At 32.8% G+C, this 22125-nt stretch overlaps 2 protein-coding genes across 8 annotated transcripts in view; one reads left to right on the forward strand and one right to left on the reverse strand.

Moving 5' to 3' along the window:
• Positions 1-22125, forward strand: part of AhcyL1 (Adenosylhomocysteinase like 1) — a 52790-nt gene continuing 30665 nt past the window's right edge. The window contains exon 1 of one of the 7 annotated variants that reach the window (XM_080159291.1): positions 1-113. Coding sequence is in view for 3 of the 7 variants with exons in the window: in XM_080159288.1 (XP_080015414.1) it covers positions 15141-15322 (182 nt within the window). In the remaining 4 variants the exon portion in view is untranslated. Of the gene's footprint in view, positions 114-1298; positions 1503-2175; positions 2226-2299; positions 2515-9313; positions 9424-14938; positions 15323-21435; positions 21586-22125 lie in introns of those variants that run through there. The other 6 variants (XM_080159292.1, XM_080159290.1, XM_080159293.1 and 3 more) reach the window with 6 other exon arrangements.
• Positions 2516-13710, reverse strand: LOC145317989 (aminomethyltransferase, mitochondrial). Its single transcript, XM_080159295.1, has 10 exons — positions 13304-13710; positions 12554-12827; positions 11866-11922; positions 11215-11272; positions 10298-10386; positions 9700-9742; positions 6249-6341; positions 5220-5353; positions 4633-4721; positions 2516-2716 (listed from the first exon to the last, which is right to left on the reverse strand). The coding sequence occupies exons 1-10, from the start codon at positions 13556-13558 to the stop codon at positions 2609-2611; spliced, it is 1200 nt and encodes a 399-aa protein (XP_080015421.1). The 5' UTR covers positions 13559-13710; the 3' UTR covers positions 2516-2608.

The raw sequence follows: 22125 nt of genomic DNA on the forward strand, positions 1-22125 counted from the left end.
GCTTACAGATTAAAGAACTAGTCCAACAAAAAATGTTCTGAACTCCTAAGAGTTGTGAAAGATTTTGATAAAAAAAAATCTGCAGAAATCTCATCAACCCTGTCTCTTTTCAGGTAATATTAATAGTCTTGTGGCGAAGCTACTCTCAATATAGGTTATATAACAATTGATGCATTATAAACAGCTTTCCGCGGATATTAATATGAAAAGTGTTAAGATTAAACCCAGATTGGTAAGCCCCGAGGGTATCGAAGGCCTGGTCTAACAAAACTGGTATTAATTTTATGATTTTATTTTAGAATTCGTGGAAAATTGTCTGTAATACGATGCTATACATAATTTTTCAGATCAGCTGAGAACCGGTTCTAATCCTGCGGATATTAATCAGTTTCGATGCCATACTGGAAAAAAAGTTTTCATATTTCAATTGACCTGTATCTAAATTAGCGTACAATCAACAGTGTAATGGCAATTATAAACAAATTTCCCTTCTCAAAGGCAAAATTCGCCTTACTTTCTTTCATTGTTTTTCCTCTGTAAATGTATTGAAAAGAATCCTGCAAAGTTCAGTGATAAGTGTACATAAAATACTCTTATATACCTTCTTGACAATATACTTTTATTATTCAGATTTACCTCATAGTACGTCCTTTTTACCCTGGGGGCATGTACCATTTTATAAAGAAAGGCTTCGTTTGTGTGTGTGTTAGCGCGGTGTATAACTCGATATATTACGTGGATGTTGCACCAGATTTTCATGTACTCTTATAAATCGATCTATAGTATAGATAACTACCCCCCTTTTCCAATGACCTTTTTTGTGTGCTACTTGGCTGTGTTAATATTCCCGACACCATTGGTTGATTTTAAAAAACCCATTGAGAGTCGGCACTAGGTCATTGTGATAGGGAAATATAGTTTTTAACCTCTTTCCACTTTAGTGTTTTACTCTATTCTCTTATAAAGTGATTATCGCAGCTGGCTAAAATAGATGAGGTCCATATCAGCAAGCTAAATTGACGACAAATTTTACCCTGTCAATATAAATCCACGTATTATATCCTATATCCATTGATTGGTGTATGTGTGTTTTGCAGTGGTTCGTTGGTTTGTTACCTTGTTCAAGCGGCCTTCAACAACTACACACCACACTAGGTTTTACGTGTGCGTGTGTGTGTGTACACACGTGTGTGCATAGGTGTGTGTTTGTGTGTGTGAGTGTGTGTATGTGGTGTTGGGTTTATAGAGAAGGAAGAAAGAAAGAATTGAACACGGTTGTAACTTGTAGTTAAAGTTTAAGTTACAACACTTTAACTATACATTGTTAGTTAGTATTCAATTACACAGCCGCGTGATTAAGTGATTGCTGATTAGCATTTTATATATGCGTGTGTACAAGTGAATTAAAAGCTCTCTCAGTACGTGTGTTTGCACTTTCCTCATTTTTTGCAAATTTGGAAATTCTAAGTTTCTGCTAGCTTTTTGCACTTCAAACTTTCAAGGTAAGAGTTCTTGTACTTTAATACTAGCAGAGAAAGCAAGTTGTCTGCTAGTATTCACTATTGTAACACACGGCTTTTGACAAATATATATTTTAGATATCATATATTGCAGGAAAAATTTATTGTTTTAGCTTTTTATGGATAAATAAACCTCAAATCATAAATTAGATTATATTAAAACTTCAAATCTCTGTGGAATTTAAAAGGATATGTTTATGAAAACTAAATAGCATGATTTAATTGCAATTGTAAAGGTCAATTTCTTTATAAGTAAACCAAAGCATTTAAAAGGGTAGTTTAGATATCCTTTCAGTCTACTAAGAACTTCTGTAAAGATTTCTTGAAAAACATAAGATATCTAAGATTTTTGGAAATAAAATCTTTACGTATTTATTCTTTATACTTACCGAAGAAAAGCACTTTTTAGTTGTGGGGGGAATATTCTTTTTAGATTATTTTTATACCGTTTTATCAGCTGTTTTAAGAATAAGGGTGAGTAATAGAGAGAACGATACAAATGGGAGGGGATCAATACGCCGCTTTTCTTTTGTTTTTGTGTGTTGATTTTATAAGATAGGATTAGTATTTGATTTGACTTTAAATTGGAAGGTGAAATCTTTTGATTTATTTATACTTAATTACAGAACGTTAAATAAAAACGTTTATGTTACAAGAAGAATATATAACTATGCCAGCACCTAAGATTGTGAAAGAAGCAAAAAGGTAAAAATAGATTGTAAGTGTTTTTGTTAGTGTTATGTAGGTAAAAAAAGTGTGTGTGTGTGTGTGTGTGTGTAAGTTGTATAAATGTGTGTGGGGCTCTCAGCTGATTTCACCAACCTCTGTTTTATTACCAGAGAAGAAATACAAGGATTATATATTTACTAGCCTCAAGTTTCTGTAGTCAACAACTTTATACTTACATCATACTTACAAATATACCTAAACTACATTTAGTGATAATAATAGTTATAAAATTATAGTTTTATCAAAACAAAACAACAATACAAAAGTAAGTTTAATATTATTTATTAAGAAAAAAAGCATGAATAGTATAGTAATACATAAAGATAGTTATTAAATGTGTCTACTGGTTAAAAATGTATTTATTTAGCGGTATAATAGTTGGTAGGGACGAAGGGCATCTTGGCAATTGTTGCTGGTATTTTCTTATTTCTTACTACTATGTCAAGCTCGGTACCAATCTTGCTCACCTTAAAACAATTCATTTTGTAAGTTCAAGGGAGGAGGGAGGGAACATTGGACTATAAATTATGCTGGTCCCCAAAGGTTTGTTAATTTTAAAAGTTTAGGTTTTACAAACTAGCAGTGTGTAAACTTTTCTACCAATAATTTACAGAAGGGGTTCCTTTTGTATATCATAATTTGGGGGGAGGGAACATTGGACTGCAAATTATGCTGGTCCCCAAAGTTTCATAAACACGATTGTTAATTTAATTTTGAAACTTGATGTTCTAGCAGTGTACAAACTTTTCCACCAAGGGGTAATTTTATTTAACATAATATACGGAATACCGTATAAATCAAATTATCTATTAAGTTCCAAGAATTTATTCAGTCTTAAACTGAAATATTATTCCAGTTTGTTGAAAGTACAAAGAATGTTTTAGATTAATATTGAATTAACCCCTATACTTTCAGCACTCAGTAGTATAACTATCCCCACTCCCCCTTTATTCTGATCTCATCCACGATAAGTCCATTGACCTGCTCGTAGTTTTTACATCATTTACCTGCTTTTAATATTATTCTACCACTAATGCTTTTTATCGGGTAGGGAGGGGACAATGGGTTGTTTATTACACTAGTCCCCAAAGTTTTATAATAAGGTTATCTTTTTTGTTGGCTTTACAACTTTGGGGACTTATATTGAATTTCAACCACTAATTGTAATCTACAGAAGTGGCAATTTTGTTTATCATCATTGGGGATATATGACAATTTATTGTCCAATGTCTTATCCCTTAAGATCCCTGTTATTTTACACCAATATATGTGTCCCTAGCCCTAATAGCAGATATGCCTTTAACCTTGTTAATATGAGTTTTAAAAAAAAATTTTAATCTTAAACCACTTTCATTTTCTTTTTTGAAGGGAGTTATAACTTACTCCCATTGAAAATTAGCCCATAATTGCCAAAGACCAATACTAATCCTCTGTAAAAATTTAATGACCACTGATAATCTGATTTACTTTTATTAGAGATCTAAATGGACACACAAATTGACAAAAAAAAATATATTATATGAAGATGATTATATATTTCTTGTAAAAAAACTAGACTTTTCTGAATTATAGTTTCCCTAAAGTGTCCGAAGTTGTACTTTTTAGACTCATCTGTATATTATTATGTTCTGAAAACGCTATTAGGAATATGAAATATATTATATGTTAAGTGTGTCATCACAACCGTACAAAAAAGACGCAAAATTCGGAATATTTAGACATCTATATCCATTAGTGTATTAGAAGCTCAAAACTCTAAGTTTAGCCAAAGTAAAATAAAATAAGGATGACAACATCCATAAAAGCTAAGCTTAACAAATCAGAAAGGTATACAGACGAACCTTATCAAATGTAGTGAAATATCGCATTTAATATTCCAAATTAAATAGAAGGTCCGCATAAATCTATCCCAAAATTACCAAATACGTAATGCTTAATATGGATTGTAGAGATGCTTCACCTATAAAATTGTACCCAATGGTTGTAGGAATCTAGATTTCAAAAATCAAGTGAATAGGATGGTTAGATATATCATATAAAATATTGTTCATAAACTGCCAGCAATCATCATGTTTAAGATGGCCATACGGACTTACTCGTTTTTCAAAATAGAGTTTCTACACTTTATAAATTATACTTAACTGTTACAGGAATCATCTTTACAAGTTTGAAATCGATAGGGCAATTTAAACATGCCTGTGATATGAAAACAAAAGGACCCATTTGTTGCCGACGAACGGACTGTTTCCTAATGTAGAAAAGCTCTGCTTTTTAAGAAGTTTGTTGAAAATAATTTAAAAGCTGATTTTTGCGGTAATTGAAATTGCGCTGATGATATTACGAGGGTATTGATAGCACACCATTATAAGAAAATATTCTAAACCTGTTTCTCCACATAGCCCATAGAAACATTCTGACCATTTCCAAGGGAAGGGGAAGGACAACCGGAGGTAATCTCTCCCACTTTATTTCCTAAAAAAGGACAATTGATTATAATTACAGTTATTCCGAGCATTTCACGAGTTTATTTTTTAAAAATCTTAAAATTAAAAAGTCGCGTAGGTAGGATACGTTATTCATGTCTTTAATTTCACATTTGAAAGAAAAACATGTATGTTGTGTATGTTTATTATTTTTTAGGGGCTTGGCATTGGTTCAAAAGTATTTTATAACCATTAATTTGCTTTGGTTATGTCACTTGTTTATTTTTTGAATAAAAAAATAAAGTAAATTTTTAATATTTATGGATTTATCTTGTTAAAAATGTTTATGAACTATGTATAAAAAATTATTAGATCTAGTATAAAAGGCTGATTTGGAGAAGATTTAGTCTGGGACACAAAGCCAATTTTTAAATGTAATTAAAAGGCAATAAGGTTCCTTTTATACATTAATATGTAACTGCAAGAAGTGGCCAAAATTAGCTCTAGACTCAACTAATACTGAAAGTTGTAAAAATACTGTTGTTACCTTGTTTGTCTTGTACAACAGCGTGTCCTCTTGCTGGTGGTCCTTTGGACAGGAATCCAACTCGTTTCTTAGTCGCGCCTGTCTTCAGCTGGTTCAATATAATATCAGCTCCCGGGAAACCGCCAGTAGCCCTCCTTAATATATTTTTTTGTGAGCCCATTAAAAAGGGGAGTGGGGTATTCCTCATTATCATTGCCATATTCAGGGTGGTGGAAAACATTTGGCTGTTATTACTTTAGTCCCCAAAGTTTTCTTATTCGTTGGCTTATCAATTTTGGGGACCTTTCATTACTTCATTAAGTTGACTGTTCAAACGTTTGAACCACTAATTGTAATCTAATGAAGCGGTAATTTTTTTAAGCATCATTGGGGACGTACAACATTTTATCGGCCATTGTCTTACCCCTTTAGATCCCTTGCATTATAAATCATTCATTATATAACACAGCAAATAGATTTTTTATAACCTGTTCAACAAAGTACATGGTACTTGATGTGAACATATGATAAAATTCCTATTTATGATATTGCATGAGCCAACTTGAAAGATTTACATTGAAGAAAAAATCAATATTCCTCTTAGTAGTGCACATAGTTAGGATTTATTTACAAAAATAAAAACAAGTATTAAGTCACTACACGAGTAGAAAAAGATAATAAACTATTCTTTAGAAAAAAGTTGAGAGGTAGGACTGGTTAATCCTTTCTTCAAAGTAACGTGATGTCCGTCTATCTATTTGTAGAGAAAGCTCTCGGTAAACTGATATGCTTCTCCTTTAAAGAGAAAATTCTCAAGGTTCAAGGGAAGGTTTATAACTCTTTTGGGGGAAGGTACATCCGACCTTCCAGGGGAAATTAACCCTGAAAAAAAATCCTCCCCTTAAAGAAAAAATAATTTTCTTTTTCAAACTAAAATCAAAATTGATGGGTTGAATTCAGCCTCTCTGACCCCCTTCTCCGAAGTTCTAGCGGCGTAGCTGCTAGTTTTATAATAAATTAAACTCTGCAGAGAATTAACTGTTAAAATACCTGGATTTAGGAATGGTCCATGCCAGAGTTGCCTCTACAGGAGTGGTTGTCTCATCAATGTCATTTCCATACAGACACAATCCTGCCTCTAATCTAAGAAAAGAATGTCTCATAAATATAATGGATATATGATTGACTTTAATAATATGATAGGGTAAAAATTTATCATCAATTTAGCTTGCCATTATGGACCTCATTTATTAGTCAGTTCGTTCATCCTTAGGAGAGGTTGGGGTAACGGGGGTGGATGGGGGGTATAGTTATTTCTGCCAGCTGTGAGTATTACTTTATCAGAGTAAATAAAAATCTTGTATAACATCCAATTCTTATACACTATTTTACATTTTTATAAAAACAAGGATGACAACATCCATAAGTAGCGAAGCACAAACAGTTAAATAAGAATTTAGATATTAGTTGTCAAAAGCATGTATATTAGGAAAAAATCACGAAACCTTTTCAACATTTTTTTTTAATTTCTTAATATTTATATTTCAGTACTATGATAAACTGACTGATGGTTAAAGTAAATTGCATAGTGGATGCTCAAAACAACGGGAATTTTAATTTTGATATGTTTAACTACAAAAATTTAAAAAAAACGGACCATAAACACCAAAGATATTAAGAAAAATGTAAAAAATATAGAAATAGCCAAAAACCTGAAAAAAGGCAATTCTGACCGTCATAGTTGTTTTCTTTAAACGATAGAAAATTTAATTTTGATATCTATAACTGAAAAAATTTTGGAAATCGGACCATAAACACCAAAGGTATGGAATAAAATGTGAAAAATTCAAAAATTGCTGAAAACCGGCTTAAAGACAGTCTGACCGTCACAGTTGTTTTCTTAAATCGACAGGAAATTCAATTTTGATATCTTTAACTGAAAAAATTTTGGAAATCGGACCATAAACACCAAAGGTATGAAAGAAAATGTGAAAAATACAAAAATAGCCTAAAACCTGCTTAAAGATAGTCTGAGCGTCATAGTTGTTTTCTTAAATCGACAGGAAATTAAATTTTGATATCTTAAACTGAAAAAATTTTGGAAATCGGACCATAAACACCAAAGATATGGAGAAAAATATGAAAAACACAAAAATAGCCTAAAACCTGCTAAAAAGCGGTCCGACCGCCATTGATGTTTTATAGTTAATTGTGCTCCTTAATAATAGAAATGTTGTCAAAAAATTTCAGCCTTTTATCTTTTATAGGAGCCGAGAAATTTACGTTTCCCCCAAACTAAGACGGACAGACGGACATTTCAAATTATAGAGTAGCTTCGCTACTAAAAATACCCAGCGATATTTCAGTTAGTTGTAAAAAAGTATTCGTCCCCTTTTTTAGTCTACTTAAAAAATACAAACGCTCAATATGTTAAGCATCAACCTTTCTTGTTTTCCAAGCCCTACTCATAAAGTTATTATTGACTCAAGAAATTGTTGTGAAAATATTTGTTTTGTGTTATGTAAATCCAACTTCCTATTGCAGACAAATGTGTGTTAGAATTAAAGGTGTGTACAGTGCACACAACCCCAGTAAATTCCCCCCCTTTCAATATTTTTTAGCTTGTTTGTAAAAGAGAAGCTTTTCTTTAATTAGGGTTGGTCCGTCAGGAAATTTAGTAATATTAGAATTGTCGATTTCAAACTTGGTAGTAGTTAGGTATAATTTAATAAGCGTAGCAACTATATGATCGTTACCAAAATGTCCGTACGTTCATATTGATTTGTAACCTTTTTGGCAACGTTTTTTATGTGAGTTATTTGTTCTATTTATCTGATTTTTGGAATACTGATTCATAGAACTACATAGTACAATGTTATAAGCGAAGCTTATCTAAAATCTATTCCTAAAATGTAAGTATGTTCTTAAACAGTATCCTATAAATAAGAAGTTTTGCAACAATGAACAAATTGACTTAGAATTTTGTTTAGACTTATACATTTAATGCTGCCTTTTTTCAGTTCAGACACTCGACAAGTATTAATATTCGTTTGTCTTGTCTTTTTTTGAGCTTCGATTTAATAAATGTTGACATCCTTGATGTTTAACTTAGGGATGGGAATCCGTCGAATTTTTGGGCCGGATTCGGATTCCGGATTCTGAAGGAATCCGTCAAAAAAAGTGACGGATTCTTGCGGATTCCGGATTCGGATTCCGGATTCTAGCAGTATTTTAAAAGGCCGTCCGTCACAGAGGGATAGCTTTTTTCGTTAATTTATCACTATGTTACTTGGTCGAAGTCTTGATTTGTCTAAAGTGTTGACTTCCAGCATAACTAAAACATTTACATCACATTAGTAATTATTAAAATTTGTTATATAGAAGAAAAAAAAGAGGGAGTTGTAAGAAAAACTCAAGACGGTAATTTTAGCCTACCAATTTAGAATCCGGAATCCGCTATAAAAAACGGATTCCGGATTCGGATTCCAAAATTGGCCGAAAATTGGGCGGATTCCGGATTCCGGATCCGGATTCCCATCACTAGTTTAACTAATTCTGAATACATGTACTTGATTTAATAGTTCAAGGATAATATACTTTTTGTCTCGCACACTAACACTAAAATTCTGCGCAAGATTTTCCTTCATTGTTTTCATTGGGAAAGTTTTATACAAAGAAAGGAATGTAGATTATTAAAATTAGATTAGGGCGTGATTACTATTTTGGCTTTTTTTAAAACTGTGTCTCAATGAGTAATTGTTAGAAGTGTAACTACTCTGTAAGTAGGACATTTATTCGCAGGGCATTGAAAATCAGTGAGAATTCTGTCCCTTTAAAGTTTCTTTACCAACAAAAAAAAACAGTCATACTCGATTGTCTAATATACTTTTTACACCGTTAAACTTTTGTTATAACATGGTGTTTTTATTAAAGTTGAAAATAGCTTCAAAATTTTTAAACTTATAAATTGTTCAACCTGGCATTACATAAATTATCTTATAAAAACTTTATGCCTTTCCAAGATTGAAGCAAATAAACATTACTCATGAAAGTAAGGGAAAGGTTTTAGGGGCCTGATTTGGGAAGGGGTTGCTGTGATACATTTAGTTATCTATCTGATTTGAGTAGTGCACCATTTTACTTCAATGAAATTGTGAATAGAATACAATATTTCATCTCGCTTCAAGTGTTAAATTTTTAAAGGCAAGGGTTTTCTTATATAAAGGTAGGTCCGCCCTTTCGGCCGTCTGATCGTTAACTTAGGCATATTTAAATTGTCCTTCTGATTTCAATCTTTGGATGATGATTCCTAATTAGTTTGGTACAATTTAGAAAGCGTAGCAACTCTAAAATCTTTAGTCAAAATATTAAACGTCATAAATGAATTTTGTTCAGATTTCGAAATATTAATCTGGTTCTTTGATATTGAAAGTACAGTAACTTATTGATCGTGCCTTGCTTTTGTTGTGAATGTTGTCATACTAATTTTAAACTTATTTACCTTAAAGAGTCTCTTGCCCCAAGGCCCGCTAAAGCTGGATTACCTTAAAGCAAAAAGGGATTTTTCATCGGAATAAAAACTACTTTGTATCGATCCAGCAAAAAATTACAGTTCTTGCTAAATAATTTGCTTTGTTGAAAAAATAGCAAAATAATATTTATTCGAAAAGCAGAAAAGTTAGATTTTTTCTTCGGATGTTATATCTCTTTAGGAAAAAAGCGATGATATGAAATTAAAATTAATGGGAAGTATTTTCTTATCTGTTATTATGTAATATAAAGCAAGTTTTTTCACAGTACATAATGCTATTTTATTGATTACATATGAAACTGGCATTATAGAAATATTAAATATGTTGAAAAAAATCTCCTAAAACTCTTTGAAAAAATCATTCAATTTGTTTAATTTTTTGGCATGGTTTTAAATCTATAACAAGCAACAAAGACAAGCATGAATTAAAAGGAAAAATTACTCAAATATATCTAAAAAGTGGGAGAATCATAGTTTTACAGAAGAAACTTTAATGTTTAAAAATTTTATTAGACATTATATTACTTTGAATTTGAGGGGTTGGGGGGATTAATATAATATTACAAACCTTTTGATGCAAGTAGTGCCTCTGCCAATTGTCTGGTACTATTTTCTGGAACTGATATTTCTACTCCATCTTCACCAGTATAGCCACATCTTAAACATAAATATTTAGGTATTAAATTAATATTAAACTTAATACTTAATATTTATTTATTTAAATTATTCATTGAACTATGAAGTAAAGAATTACGTAATTAGTCTAAGCATCAAGTTGGTGTTAAGTTAATAAAATTCATGAATGGATATAGACTATACGTGGATATCATGACAGGGAAAAATTGTCGTCAATTTAGGTTGCTAACATGGACATCACTTATTGGTCAGTTCGTTTATCCAGTAGGAGAGGAGGGAATCGGGTAAATGGGGGTGGATGGAGATAGTTGTAATTTTAGCCAGCTTCAAGTTTCACTTTAACAGAGTACACGATAATCTGGTGTAAGATCCAAATAATGAAAATCCATTAATTCATGTTTTAAAGGGATAGTTCCACTGGTGGAATTAAACTCACATTTGTGATGAAAATTAAGCACATACTATTTTTTTTTATTAATAATGCTCCTATTGCAATTGAATCACTAATATTATTACAATTAAAGCGGTGTTTAAAAAAACTGTTAGAAAATTTATTCATTAAAAAAACCGGGATAATTTGATAAACAAGGTTTCGCGATTTTTAAAAATATTTGAGAATCCCATTGCTTTTATGGAATTAAATGATGAAATAAATAGGGTTGGCACAAAAGACCTAAAGAACTAACGACCTAATGGGTACCTTAGAAAACCTGAAATGCCCAATCTTGCGAGGCAAGTTTGTATCAAGCCATGCCGTTTGGTAGCCATAATAGGCTTAGGACAGACTGTCGGACAGATTTGTAAAATTCAGCCTATGACCAGAGTAATTTAAAAAAACTATAAAAATACCTTGTTACAATACAATTTTGAATACCAGCAACTTCTCCTACGGCTCTTGTCATAAATCCTTAAATATACATTCATTAGATTAATATTTTAATCCTCATTTTCTTTCAAATAACCCTAATATTGTAAAATTATTGTTTGCTAATGTTATTTAAGGATGAGTGCACTAACAGAGGTCTAAAGGGATAAAACAATGGACATTAAATTGATAAACAATATACCCAATAATGATCAACAAATTTACCCCTTCTATAGATAAAAATTATTGGTCGAATAGTTTAGTTTCTACAATCAAAATTTCAATAAATAAGCTAACAAATAAGATATCTTGGTTGTAAAACTTTTGATACCAGTGAAATTTACAGGTCAATGGCTCTCCCTTATAAAAAATCGCATAAAGGGGGAGAGGGGGGCTAAATTACGAAATAAAGAAATTTGGCATAATATTGGTCAGCAAATTCTTTATTGATTTTATAATTGCTGATATTCATGGAATTTGATTTTATAATTGCTGATATTCATGGAATTTGATTTATTACAAGTTAATTGTAACTATGGATCTAAAACTGCTTCAACTCTACATAAATCATTAAAAACATTATTCAAATTTTGAGGAAAATATTTTCCCGGCAATTTTATGAATTTTTAAATTACCTAATTTTGAGAGGTCAATTTTGGTGAGTGGTTGTAGTGCCTCCATCATTGTCGGTCCTAAAATATTAATTTAGAATTATAAAAAAATTTCTTCTTCTGTTATCCTTTCCCTTTTCCTACAATAAAAGTAGTTAGGTTTTATGCCTGAAGCTTATAATCTCTCAAATTGCCGTTGCAAATGTGTTGTGATGTATAGGGGAACTTTGTAAATGTCTATGTGTTCTGGTGTAATGGTTCTAAGCCATTTTCCAAGCCTCCGCTGCCCTCCCCTAGAGTGTAGGTTCAAAGCAACTAGCTTATCATAAAAGGAGCAAGGTTTTTAGTAGTATTTTGATAGTTTCCATTTTAGTGAATCTTTATATATGCCTCAGGATCATTTATGGGTATTTTTTTTGATATATTTAAGTTTTGTGGTAGTTTAAGACTATTTTGCTGCCCTTCTCAACCACCTTTAAAATGTTTTAAAATGCAAAGAAAGTAATACACAAAAAAGCTTTGGCTTGGCCTTGAAAGGTCAATCAAAATCAAGTATTCTCTAATTGCCGGCTTTTTATTTTTTTTCTGCACTTCATGGCAGCTTTTAATTTTGTACTTCGACAAATAGAAATGTTTTGTTATTTAGTTTTATGCCAGAATTATTTGCAGGCCTATTTTATGGTTTGATTATAGAGAATTTCTTTTATATTACCTTGTAGAGCCACTAAACCTCTGTCATCAATAAGCTCAATATTGACATCAGCTCCCTCTCTCTTCATAGTTTCCAACCTTATCATCATCAGCTTGATATCCTTGTCCCTGCACCCGGCATTAGACACCACGTACAGGTGCCCGTCCGTGTTTGTCACAATCAGGTCGTCCTCGATGCCCCCCTGGGGGTTGGTGAACAGGGTCAGGGCGCCGCTGTTTGGCTTCAATCCTTTCACATCTGCGACTGTTATGCTTTCCATGAATGCAAATCTATCCTGAAGAAATATTTACAACTCTTAAATGATTAAATTTAATTGCTGTTAAAAATTATGAGAGCGATAGGTCAATGGGATATAAAGTAATATCTCCTTCTCATTCTTATTGTGTGTTGGTTTTCGTCGAGGCAATATCTGTGGACTTGTCCGTCATTCATATTTCCCTGTGTCGATTGAGTTTACTTTAAAATATCTGCTCATAAACAAATATTGAGGTAGAACATAAATATTTCTAAAATATACCTCAAATATTTGCCATGCCAATGGATATAGAATACGTGGATATTGTGAGAAATTCTCGAATACCCTGATAAAAGGTTTCTCTAAGCTGGCTAATATAACGATACACCCCATCTCCTTATGACTATTCCACCCCCCTCCCCTGGCCAATATCTGAGAACTATGTTAGCAACCTAAATTGAAAAACAAAATTTCCCCTGTCACAATATCCACATATTCTTTATCCATTTTCTTACCTTTCCGAAAATTCTGGACTGCAGCATATGCGAGACATCAAACAGTGAACAAAACTGTCTGGTATGTAGATGTGACTGTCCAATACCTAGGCCAGAATACTGTACAGGCATACTGTACCCGGCAAAATCCACCATTTTACCCCCATTATCAACATGAAACTGATACAGACATGTCCGGGCGGGCTCTTTCACGTCACTGCTCATGTTTCTGATGCCCCTGCGGGGCACCATTTGGGCCAACAGGCGCTTGGACATGATTATATATGAATAAACAAATAGAGAAGATAAATTATTGTTTTAAATGTTCTTCTTTGCTAGCACTAGTATACTGAAAACTTGGTTGTAACTGGTTGCTGCTATCTGCAAAATAATCTGTAACTAAGTTGAACTAACCAAACAGGTTGAATATAAGTTGTTGGGGCATATTTATGCAGGGAGTAAGGGAGGGGACAATGGGCAATTAATTCAATATAAGAGTTATCAAAGAAAGGGCATGAAATCCAGTTTAATCAATAAATTTGTAGGAAATTATAAAGGGATTGTTAATTGAATAATAGATTTCCATAGCGTCATGTAAAGTGAAATCACAACTTGTTTTTGATGAAATATATTGAGTTTTTTTGGTGTGATTTTTATATTAAAAGATTATTGGACCCGGCCAGCTCCTAGCAAGAATATGACTGCCCCTTTTTATTCTGTTTATTTCCCTTGCCCCTTGCCCCTTTCCCCCACCTCCCTTCTCCCCGTCTGCTACATTCCAAACTAACACAACGAGTGTTTATTTCCCTTCCCCCCACTTCCCTTATCCCGTCTCCCCGTCTGCAATATTCAAAACATACATAACGAGTAGCGGCATTCTATGCGCAAGTCCCCAAACTCAGTCAGAAACTGCTAAATTCTTGCACATTCCCTTTAAGCCAGTCCCCAAAACGAGAGACTCCTAAAAATTGAATATTCGATCCATTGTCCCCTCCCTTACTCCCTGATATTTATGTGTAGAAATGGTGTACTATCTAACATTTTAACAGATTTTAGATAGAATTTTCCATAATAATTCATTAAGATTAAAATAGATTAAGATTTCAGTGTTAACTTTAAGTGTAAACATTAAGCTTCAATCATTTAACGCAAATGGTAATATGTATTTTATTTTTAATTCTTAATGCGTATAAAATTTTTAGGTTTGTTCATTTAAAAGTGAAATAACATTCTTGCCTTCTCATATTATTTAAGTTGAGAAAATAGTTAAATACAATGCACCAAAAGCGGCTAAATAGCTACTTAAAAGTAGTCCGACAGCCTTTGATGTTTTGTATTCAATTATGCTCCATATTAATCAAAATGTTGACAAGAAGTTTCAGCCATTTATCTTTAATAAAAGCCGAGAAAAACCACCTTTCCCCCATAACGCTTCACATGGACAGACAGACGGAACATCTATATTTATAGAGTAGCTACGTTAGTACAAATGAAAACCACTGTTTATGGTCAATGTTTGTATGTAAGGAGAGAGTGCTTTAGCGCGTGAGATTTTCTCTTTCTTTTCTCATACATTTCTCTATCTCATATTTGATTGCATCTCTTCTCTCTCTCTCTCCCATAGTCTGCATTCCTTCCTAGTAATACAGATTTACCAGTTTAGTTAGCCTCATATACTGCGCGTTCCTATCCCTTATACTCGCCATTATTATTTTAACACACACACATACCCTTACACGGCGATAGAGTGAGTAAAGGCATTATAAAGTGAGGGAAACAAGCCATACTACTATTTCTATATTATCATATTCTCTCTCAGTCATCAGTAGTGATCTTACGTGCGTGGCTAGCAAATAATATGGCATCGTCAAATCTTGCCTTTACCAATGTCGAGGGTGAGCGGATGGCAAAGCCGTCGGGCAGCGGATTCGGCACCAGCGAAAGCTATTCCGAGCTGTCACAACTGCAGCGGAATGAGTCGCGCAACAACAGCGCCCGCCAAAAAGGCCTGCGACCCAAAACGTCAAAAGGGAGTGAAAGGTAAAATATATTGTTGTGATTTGCAATTGTAGTGCAAATTTGACAAAAATCCACCAAATATCATTTGCAAATTGTGCAAAAAAAAGGTGTTGATGTTGGCGTAATTGTATATTTTACCACATTTTGTTCTATTTGGTTTTGCGTTTGTGTGTAGTCTCGATATAGGAGGTAGATACTTAGTAAATGGTATGTAAAAAAAAGTGCATTATTGCAATTATATCGCCGTTGTGGTTTTTCATTGAAACCAGCATTATAAAGATTTAATTTTAAGTGAATGATAATAAAGTAGTAATAGAGGAAAATAGCCTAAAACCATGTCATCCAAAAATAAAATAGCCATAACCTTCTCTAGGTCCATACAAAGTTCCTCCAATTAGGACAACTCATTTAGTTCAGTTTTAAAAGGGGGGGGGGCGAAAGTGACACTTTTTGAAACCAAAACTAAAAGTTAAAGGAACTCAACTAAAAAAAAGAGTTACAGGTCTGACATTTTGCATGGCAGTTGCTTTAAAGGGGTACAATATGGAACTGTGAAGAAACGGCGGCGCAACCGCCGAAAACCGCCGAGAAAAGGCAAAAAAAAATTCGGCGGGAAACGGCGGTTTTCGGCGGTTGTGCCGCCGTTTCTTCACAGTTCCATATTGTACCCCTATAAAGCAACTGCCATGCAAAATCTCAGACCTGTAACTCTTTTTTTAGTTGAGTTCCTTTGTTGACTTTTAGTTTTGGTTTCAAAAAGTGTCACTTTCGCCCCCCCCCCCTTTAAACGGACAGACAAACAATAATGCTACTACTTTATATAATAGAAATCCATTTTAATTAGCTTATTTTTGTTCTTATAACTTCTATTATTAAATATATATCATTTGAATATTAACTTTAGCCTGTAAAGTTAAAAATGTCATGTCTAAAGATTATAAATATTGATTGAAAAAGAGGTGAAACTATCTGTTATAGCCACCTTGTAAGCGCAGCCTACTTGCATTGCCCCGGGCTATTTTAGTATGTAAATTCTGTACATAATACGTATTGAATTCTAAGAAAGTGGAGGGTAATGGGCCCCAAACAGCCCCCCACCCCTCTTTTCCCATATAATATGGTCAGTTTAATACGAATGGTTTGTCACGGAGATCAATAATTAAAAGTATAAAATGGGTTTATATCAGGGATTTAAGGGATAAGATAATGGACGATTAAATAATTTCAATAAAGTTGCCCATTTTGTAGATCAAGATTTAACAAAAGTTATTAAGCCAATTAATGCGAGATCGTGTTTATAAAACTTTGGGTACCAATATAATTTTTAGTGCAATGTCCCCTTTCTCCCTGAGATTTATGGTTTTTATATGATGATTCTTGGGTAGAGAAAAGACTATTGCAATTACAACCTAGAGAGCTTTCCTCCCAAAAATATTTTCAAGCTACCACGGCCGAATTTTACCCAATGGAAGTTTAGTTTATCGTCAATTGTACTTTTCCTGAGTTAAATTAAAATGAACTATTAAGCTTTAGCATGTATTTTTATGAAGAGACAGCATTATGTAACTTTGACAATTGTTATGTCGTGAAAGAAATTTCCGTGCCATAAATAATGACAAAAGAAACTACCAGTTTGTGATTTAATAAAATAATCCTATATCTTACTTTACAAAATACATACATACAGACGAACATCATATTAATAATGCTATAAGGTGGAACTCTTTATAATCCTACCATTAGAGTAATACACTAGAGGGGGAAGGGTAAAAAAACTGTATGTCCCCATCACAATGACCTTGTGACGACTCTCAATTGGGTCTTTGAAAATCAACCAATAGTGTCGGGAATATTAACACAGCTAAGTAGCAGAAAACAATTTGCTAGCAGACGAAAAGGTCCTTGGAAAAGGGGGGCAGGTAGTTATCTGTATGTGTATATATATTTATAATATACATCTGTTATCTTACCCTCGTTTGAAATCAAGTTAATATCAAGATTTAATTAGAAGTATTTTTTAACCTGGTATTTCGTTGGTTGCTATTTAATTGGGATTAAAGTCAGGGATGCAGGTTTACATTAAGAGGAAATAAATTAATCTTGGCCTAAATAAACAAGCACTGGTCTTGGAATATTTTAAATGAGAAAGGTGGGGGGGGGGGGGTACTCTTAATTAATTGAATTAATGAAAAACGATTTTAGAACTTGATGGGATATTTGATTTTCTATTGTGATATGTTTCTAGTTTTGAATAGGTACCTACTATTGCATCGTTAATTGATAATCATCAGCATACATTATGTACTTATTCTGGTTTTACAATTATTCAGTTTTAAGATTTTAAATCTGTTTATAATGAATATTTGCAGTCAAGATTGATTAATGATAACCTGATTGCCCATATTTAACATAGGACGTTTAATTTCTCAAAAATTTATCTAGTACTTATAGTATTTACTCATAAATAATAGCTTAACTACTAATAAGATTTTTTATATAAATAGTATTGGTCCGTCCGCCGTAACGGATAGATCATATCGCTTAGTTAGATATTATCCTATCAATTTCAAACTTGGCATGGTATGGTGATTCCTGAAATTTCTAGGTACAGCTTGGAAAGTGATATCTAAATTGCAGTCACATTGAGCTAGTCAATGTTCGTTTGTCCATCTGATTTGTTCGGCTTCTCTTTTATGGTTGTTTTCACCCTTGCTCTTGAAGACTAGCATTGTAGTTAAAAACTTAATAATTTAAATTCTAATCGTTTGTATATGTTCTAAATTGTGTACACTGTACATGCACAATGGATTTATTATTTCTTGGATCTTACATCAGATTATCATGTTTTATAAAGGGAAGCTTGTAATAGAGGGCAAAAAAACTATCCCTTCCCCCTTTACTCCATCCACTCCTCTACTACTGTATAAACGATTTGACCAATAAATGATGTCCATTTCAGCAACCTAAATTTACGACAAATTTTCCCATTTCATAATATCCTACATCCGTTATATGCACTAATAACCTAATTTCAATACGACACATATTCACACTACTTATACGTTTTCTCTTGTACAGATTTGAATTATTGTCTTTAAAAATGCAAAAAGGAAGGAGAGACAATGGAATTTATATTACTCTGGTACCCAAAGTTTTATACAACGTTATCTTTTTCGTTAACTCAAAAACGTTGGGTACTTATGATTATAATATATTGGTTGCGATATATAGTGTCCAAACGTTTCAACCAAAAATGATAATCTACAAAGGGGAAATTCTGTTTATCATCATTGATGAAGTAAATATATCAATTTATCGTCCATTGTCTTATCCATTAAGATCCCTGTATGTTTCGCCGTTTGTCACAATCCGATGGATATTGTCCTCCTTGCTTTAAATGTAGAATAAACTTATTGATAGATGTAAAGATTTTCAATTCTTAGTTTTCATAAATCTGTGCTTTGTAGTTATAAAATTGCAGTCTTCAACCTTTGATGTTTAAAATTAAGAGTAAATTATTATCTTAATCTTCACATAAATGTCGGTATAACTTCTTGATAAGGCTATTATTTATTAGGTGTTAAGTAAAATATCCTTACCATATGCTTTTAATATAATATATTTGTATTCCTTATATGAAAGTAACAGGACGTCTGTCTGTGTGAAGGATCTTGCTAATCTCTGAATCGATATGATTCTCTTTTTCAGTGTAGCTTCTTGTCACGATGATAAAAATGACGTCCCTCAAACGAATTCTACTTTTTCTTTTAAAATAAAAAGTTAGGAAGGGTCTAGGGGCTCAGCCGCTAGTTTAGGTTAAACAAGAACGCATACGGTAATAACAAGTACAGCTATAATGAATAAAGGGGGGAGGCGGATGTGCCACTTTTTGAAACCAAAACTAAAAGTCAACAAAGGAACTCAACTAAAAAAAAAGAGTTACAGGTTTGAGATTTTGCATGGCAGTTGCTTTATAGAGGTACAATATGGAACTGTGAAGAAACGGCGGCGCAACCGCCGTTTCCCGCCGAATTTTTTTTTGCAATTTCTCGGTGGTTTTCGGCGGATGCGCCGCCGTTTCTTCACTGTTCCATATTGTAACCCTATAAAGCAACTGCCATGCAAAATCTCAGACCTGTAACTCTTTTTTTAGTTGAGTTCCTTTGACTTTTAGTTTTGGTTTCAAAAAGTGGCACATCCGCCTCCCCCCTTACAAACAAGAAACTTTTTGCTTGTATTAAAAAAAATTATAAGGTCGATGAATTAATTTAATAAGATTTAAAATATAGAAGTTTTTATGTGACAATTTTTTTTTCTTTGACGTAAATGAATTGTTACTTGTTTGTTACAAATTATGTTTAATTTAGTGATTATAAGTGTGTTTAATAGCAGGTTAATCACTTCAATAAAATACTAATTATTTTTATTACATTTTGTGTATTTAAACAAGGATAACATGCAATCATACTGATGATGTAGATATAATGAACATATATTTTACTAGATTATAACAGCATTTTTAAATAACAAGTTATATTATAAAATGATTAGTCTATACATTACTAACAGTTGCGCCCCTAGCGCCTATGGGCTTAAATCTAAAAATTAAATCATCTAAAACCAGCCCCGGACTTATGTGAGGCTTTTCTAAAAAGGAGAACTCAAATATGTCAGTAGTTATTGAAATCTTAAGCGTCAGAGAGAAAAAACATACTACTACTATAGATTGTATTACTTCATTTTTTCTGATCTTGTTGTTCGCTTGCGCTACTTATGAGTAAATCTAGAAGCTTATCTTAATCATTTAGCCAATTTGTGTCTTGTTTTTTTTTAGTTGTTACTTTTCTTTCTGTGTGTGTGTGTTTGTGTAGATTTCAAATATGGAAAATTGGTTCATTTTGTATTTATGAGGGTTTCGAGTTTCATTATTCTTAGGTTTTGTGAACATATCCTTAGTTGGCCGTGAGTAGTGTCAAATAAAATAATCACCACGCCAATATTTGAAAGGCTTAATTCTATTTTCCTCTCCCTTAATTCCTGGTTTTCTATTGTTGTACAAGATATTTTGAGTGATTCCTGTACAGAGTCGGAACCCATTTTATTTTACACAAGTAATCTCTCTCTCTCTCTCCTCTTAGTTTTCTATCCCCTTCTTTTCAATTTAGGCAGTTATCCCGGTGTTCACACATTTCTGCTATTTTAATATTTCGCGCTTGAATTAATTACGTTGTTATGTAACTTTGTGTTCAATTTTGAAGCTTTTTTGTTGTCCATGGTTAGCTCAGCAAAATATTATTAAATTTAGAACAGAATATAAATATTGATCTGATATTCTTAAGCTTTCTGATACAGTATACACTTATTTTTGTAATTCTCTGTAACGAACTTACGATTTATTATATTAAAGATGCAACTAAAATCTTTGACTTAGATCAAAATTTTAAAAAAGATACCGGGGGGGGGGGGGAAGATTACCCTTCCCTATATTATTTATAAACCTTTCCAGCCCCTATCAGAAGCTACATTGTAAAGAAGAACCATATCGGTTCAGCGGTTACAGAGATCCTTCGGTACAAGTAGACAGACACACAGAGATCCTGTTACTTTTATAAAAGGAGAAACGATTTGAATTGCGTAACACATTATATTTGAGCAATTGCATGAACACCATCTCACCTCCCCCCCCTCTCTCACATTGCTAGAATCTCCGCTTGCCGCGGTATTTTAGCGTCCTCCGTTGTTCCGATGATATGACGACGTCTGCCCTGCGAGGCCTGTGGGTCCAGATATGATTGTCTGTCTGTCTGCAGACTGCCAACTCTTGTCAGTACCGGTCAGGCAGTTGTTGCCATAAAACACATTTGTCAAAGTTATTACTATGGGGAAAACACAATTTATTTCTAATTATTTGGAATAATAAATATGCAAATATTTTAAGAAGAAACTATTTATTTTACTTATTATATTATTACTTGTAATTCTTTTCTTTGAACATTAAAGTACGTTTTTTTTTGTAAAATGTACAAAATATATATATTTGAACTTTGTGTGGGAATGTAAGACCATGTTTTTTTCTTGTATTGGAAGATTTCTTTTCAGTGATAGTCCAGTTTTCCCCTAAGAAGTGAGCTTTACTGTGATTTTTCTTGTTTTCAGTTGCTAATCGTTTGTTTCTGTGTGAATCTTTTGATTGATTGATTAATAATGGATGTGGGTGGAGGCGGCGCAGCGCGGCATTATCCGCCGCATCTTGGCAAACTCGGAAAACAGCTGTCACAGGCCACGTACGTCTTTCTTCTTTAATACCCTCTTTGGATCAATGAATATATTTTTTACAACAGTACACTTAAAATTTTGTAATGCCAAAAAATCGACATAGAAATCTGCATGGATTATTTCGCAATATATTGTATACCTAAGGATTATCAATTAATCACTTCTCATTCTTACAATGCTTAAAAATACTTTTTGTCTTTTTAAACTTTGGGTTGGGAAGGAGGGGGGGGGGGGGAGAGATTGCTATATCTGTCATTGCACTCATCCTTTCAGGGTTCACCACGTCTTTCTAGTTTCTTATGTCAATCGTTTTGTGTTTTTATTGAGCAAATATTTCCATTATACTTCTTTACAAATCTCTTAAGTATAAATGTATATTTTGTAAAGAAATGTATATTTTGTATAGAAATGCATACTATTTATTACTAAATTGCCTAAAATAATTTAATTTGCTGGTACATAAAGTTGCAAAATTCTGCACAAGAGAATATTTAATCAACCTTTGGACTTTTTGTTTATGTAAAATACTCAAGAATAAATTAATCCTC

This window comes from Acartia tonsa, chromosome 4 (genome assembly GCF_053477335.1).
Source record: "Acartia tonsa isolate MP-2025a chromosome 4, ASM5347733v1, whole genome shotgun sequence".
NCBI lineage: Eukaryota > Metazoa > Arthropoda > Copepoda > Calanoida > Acartiidae > Acartia > Acartia tonsa.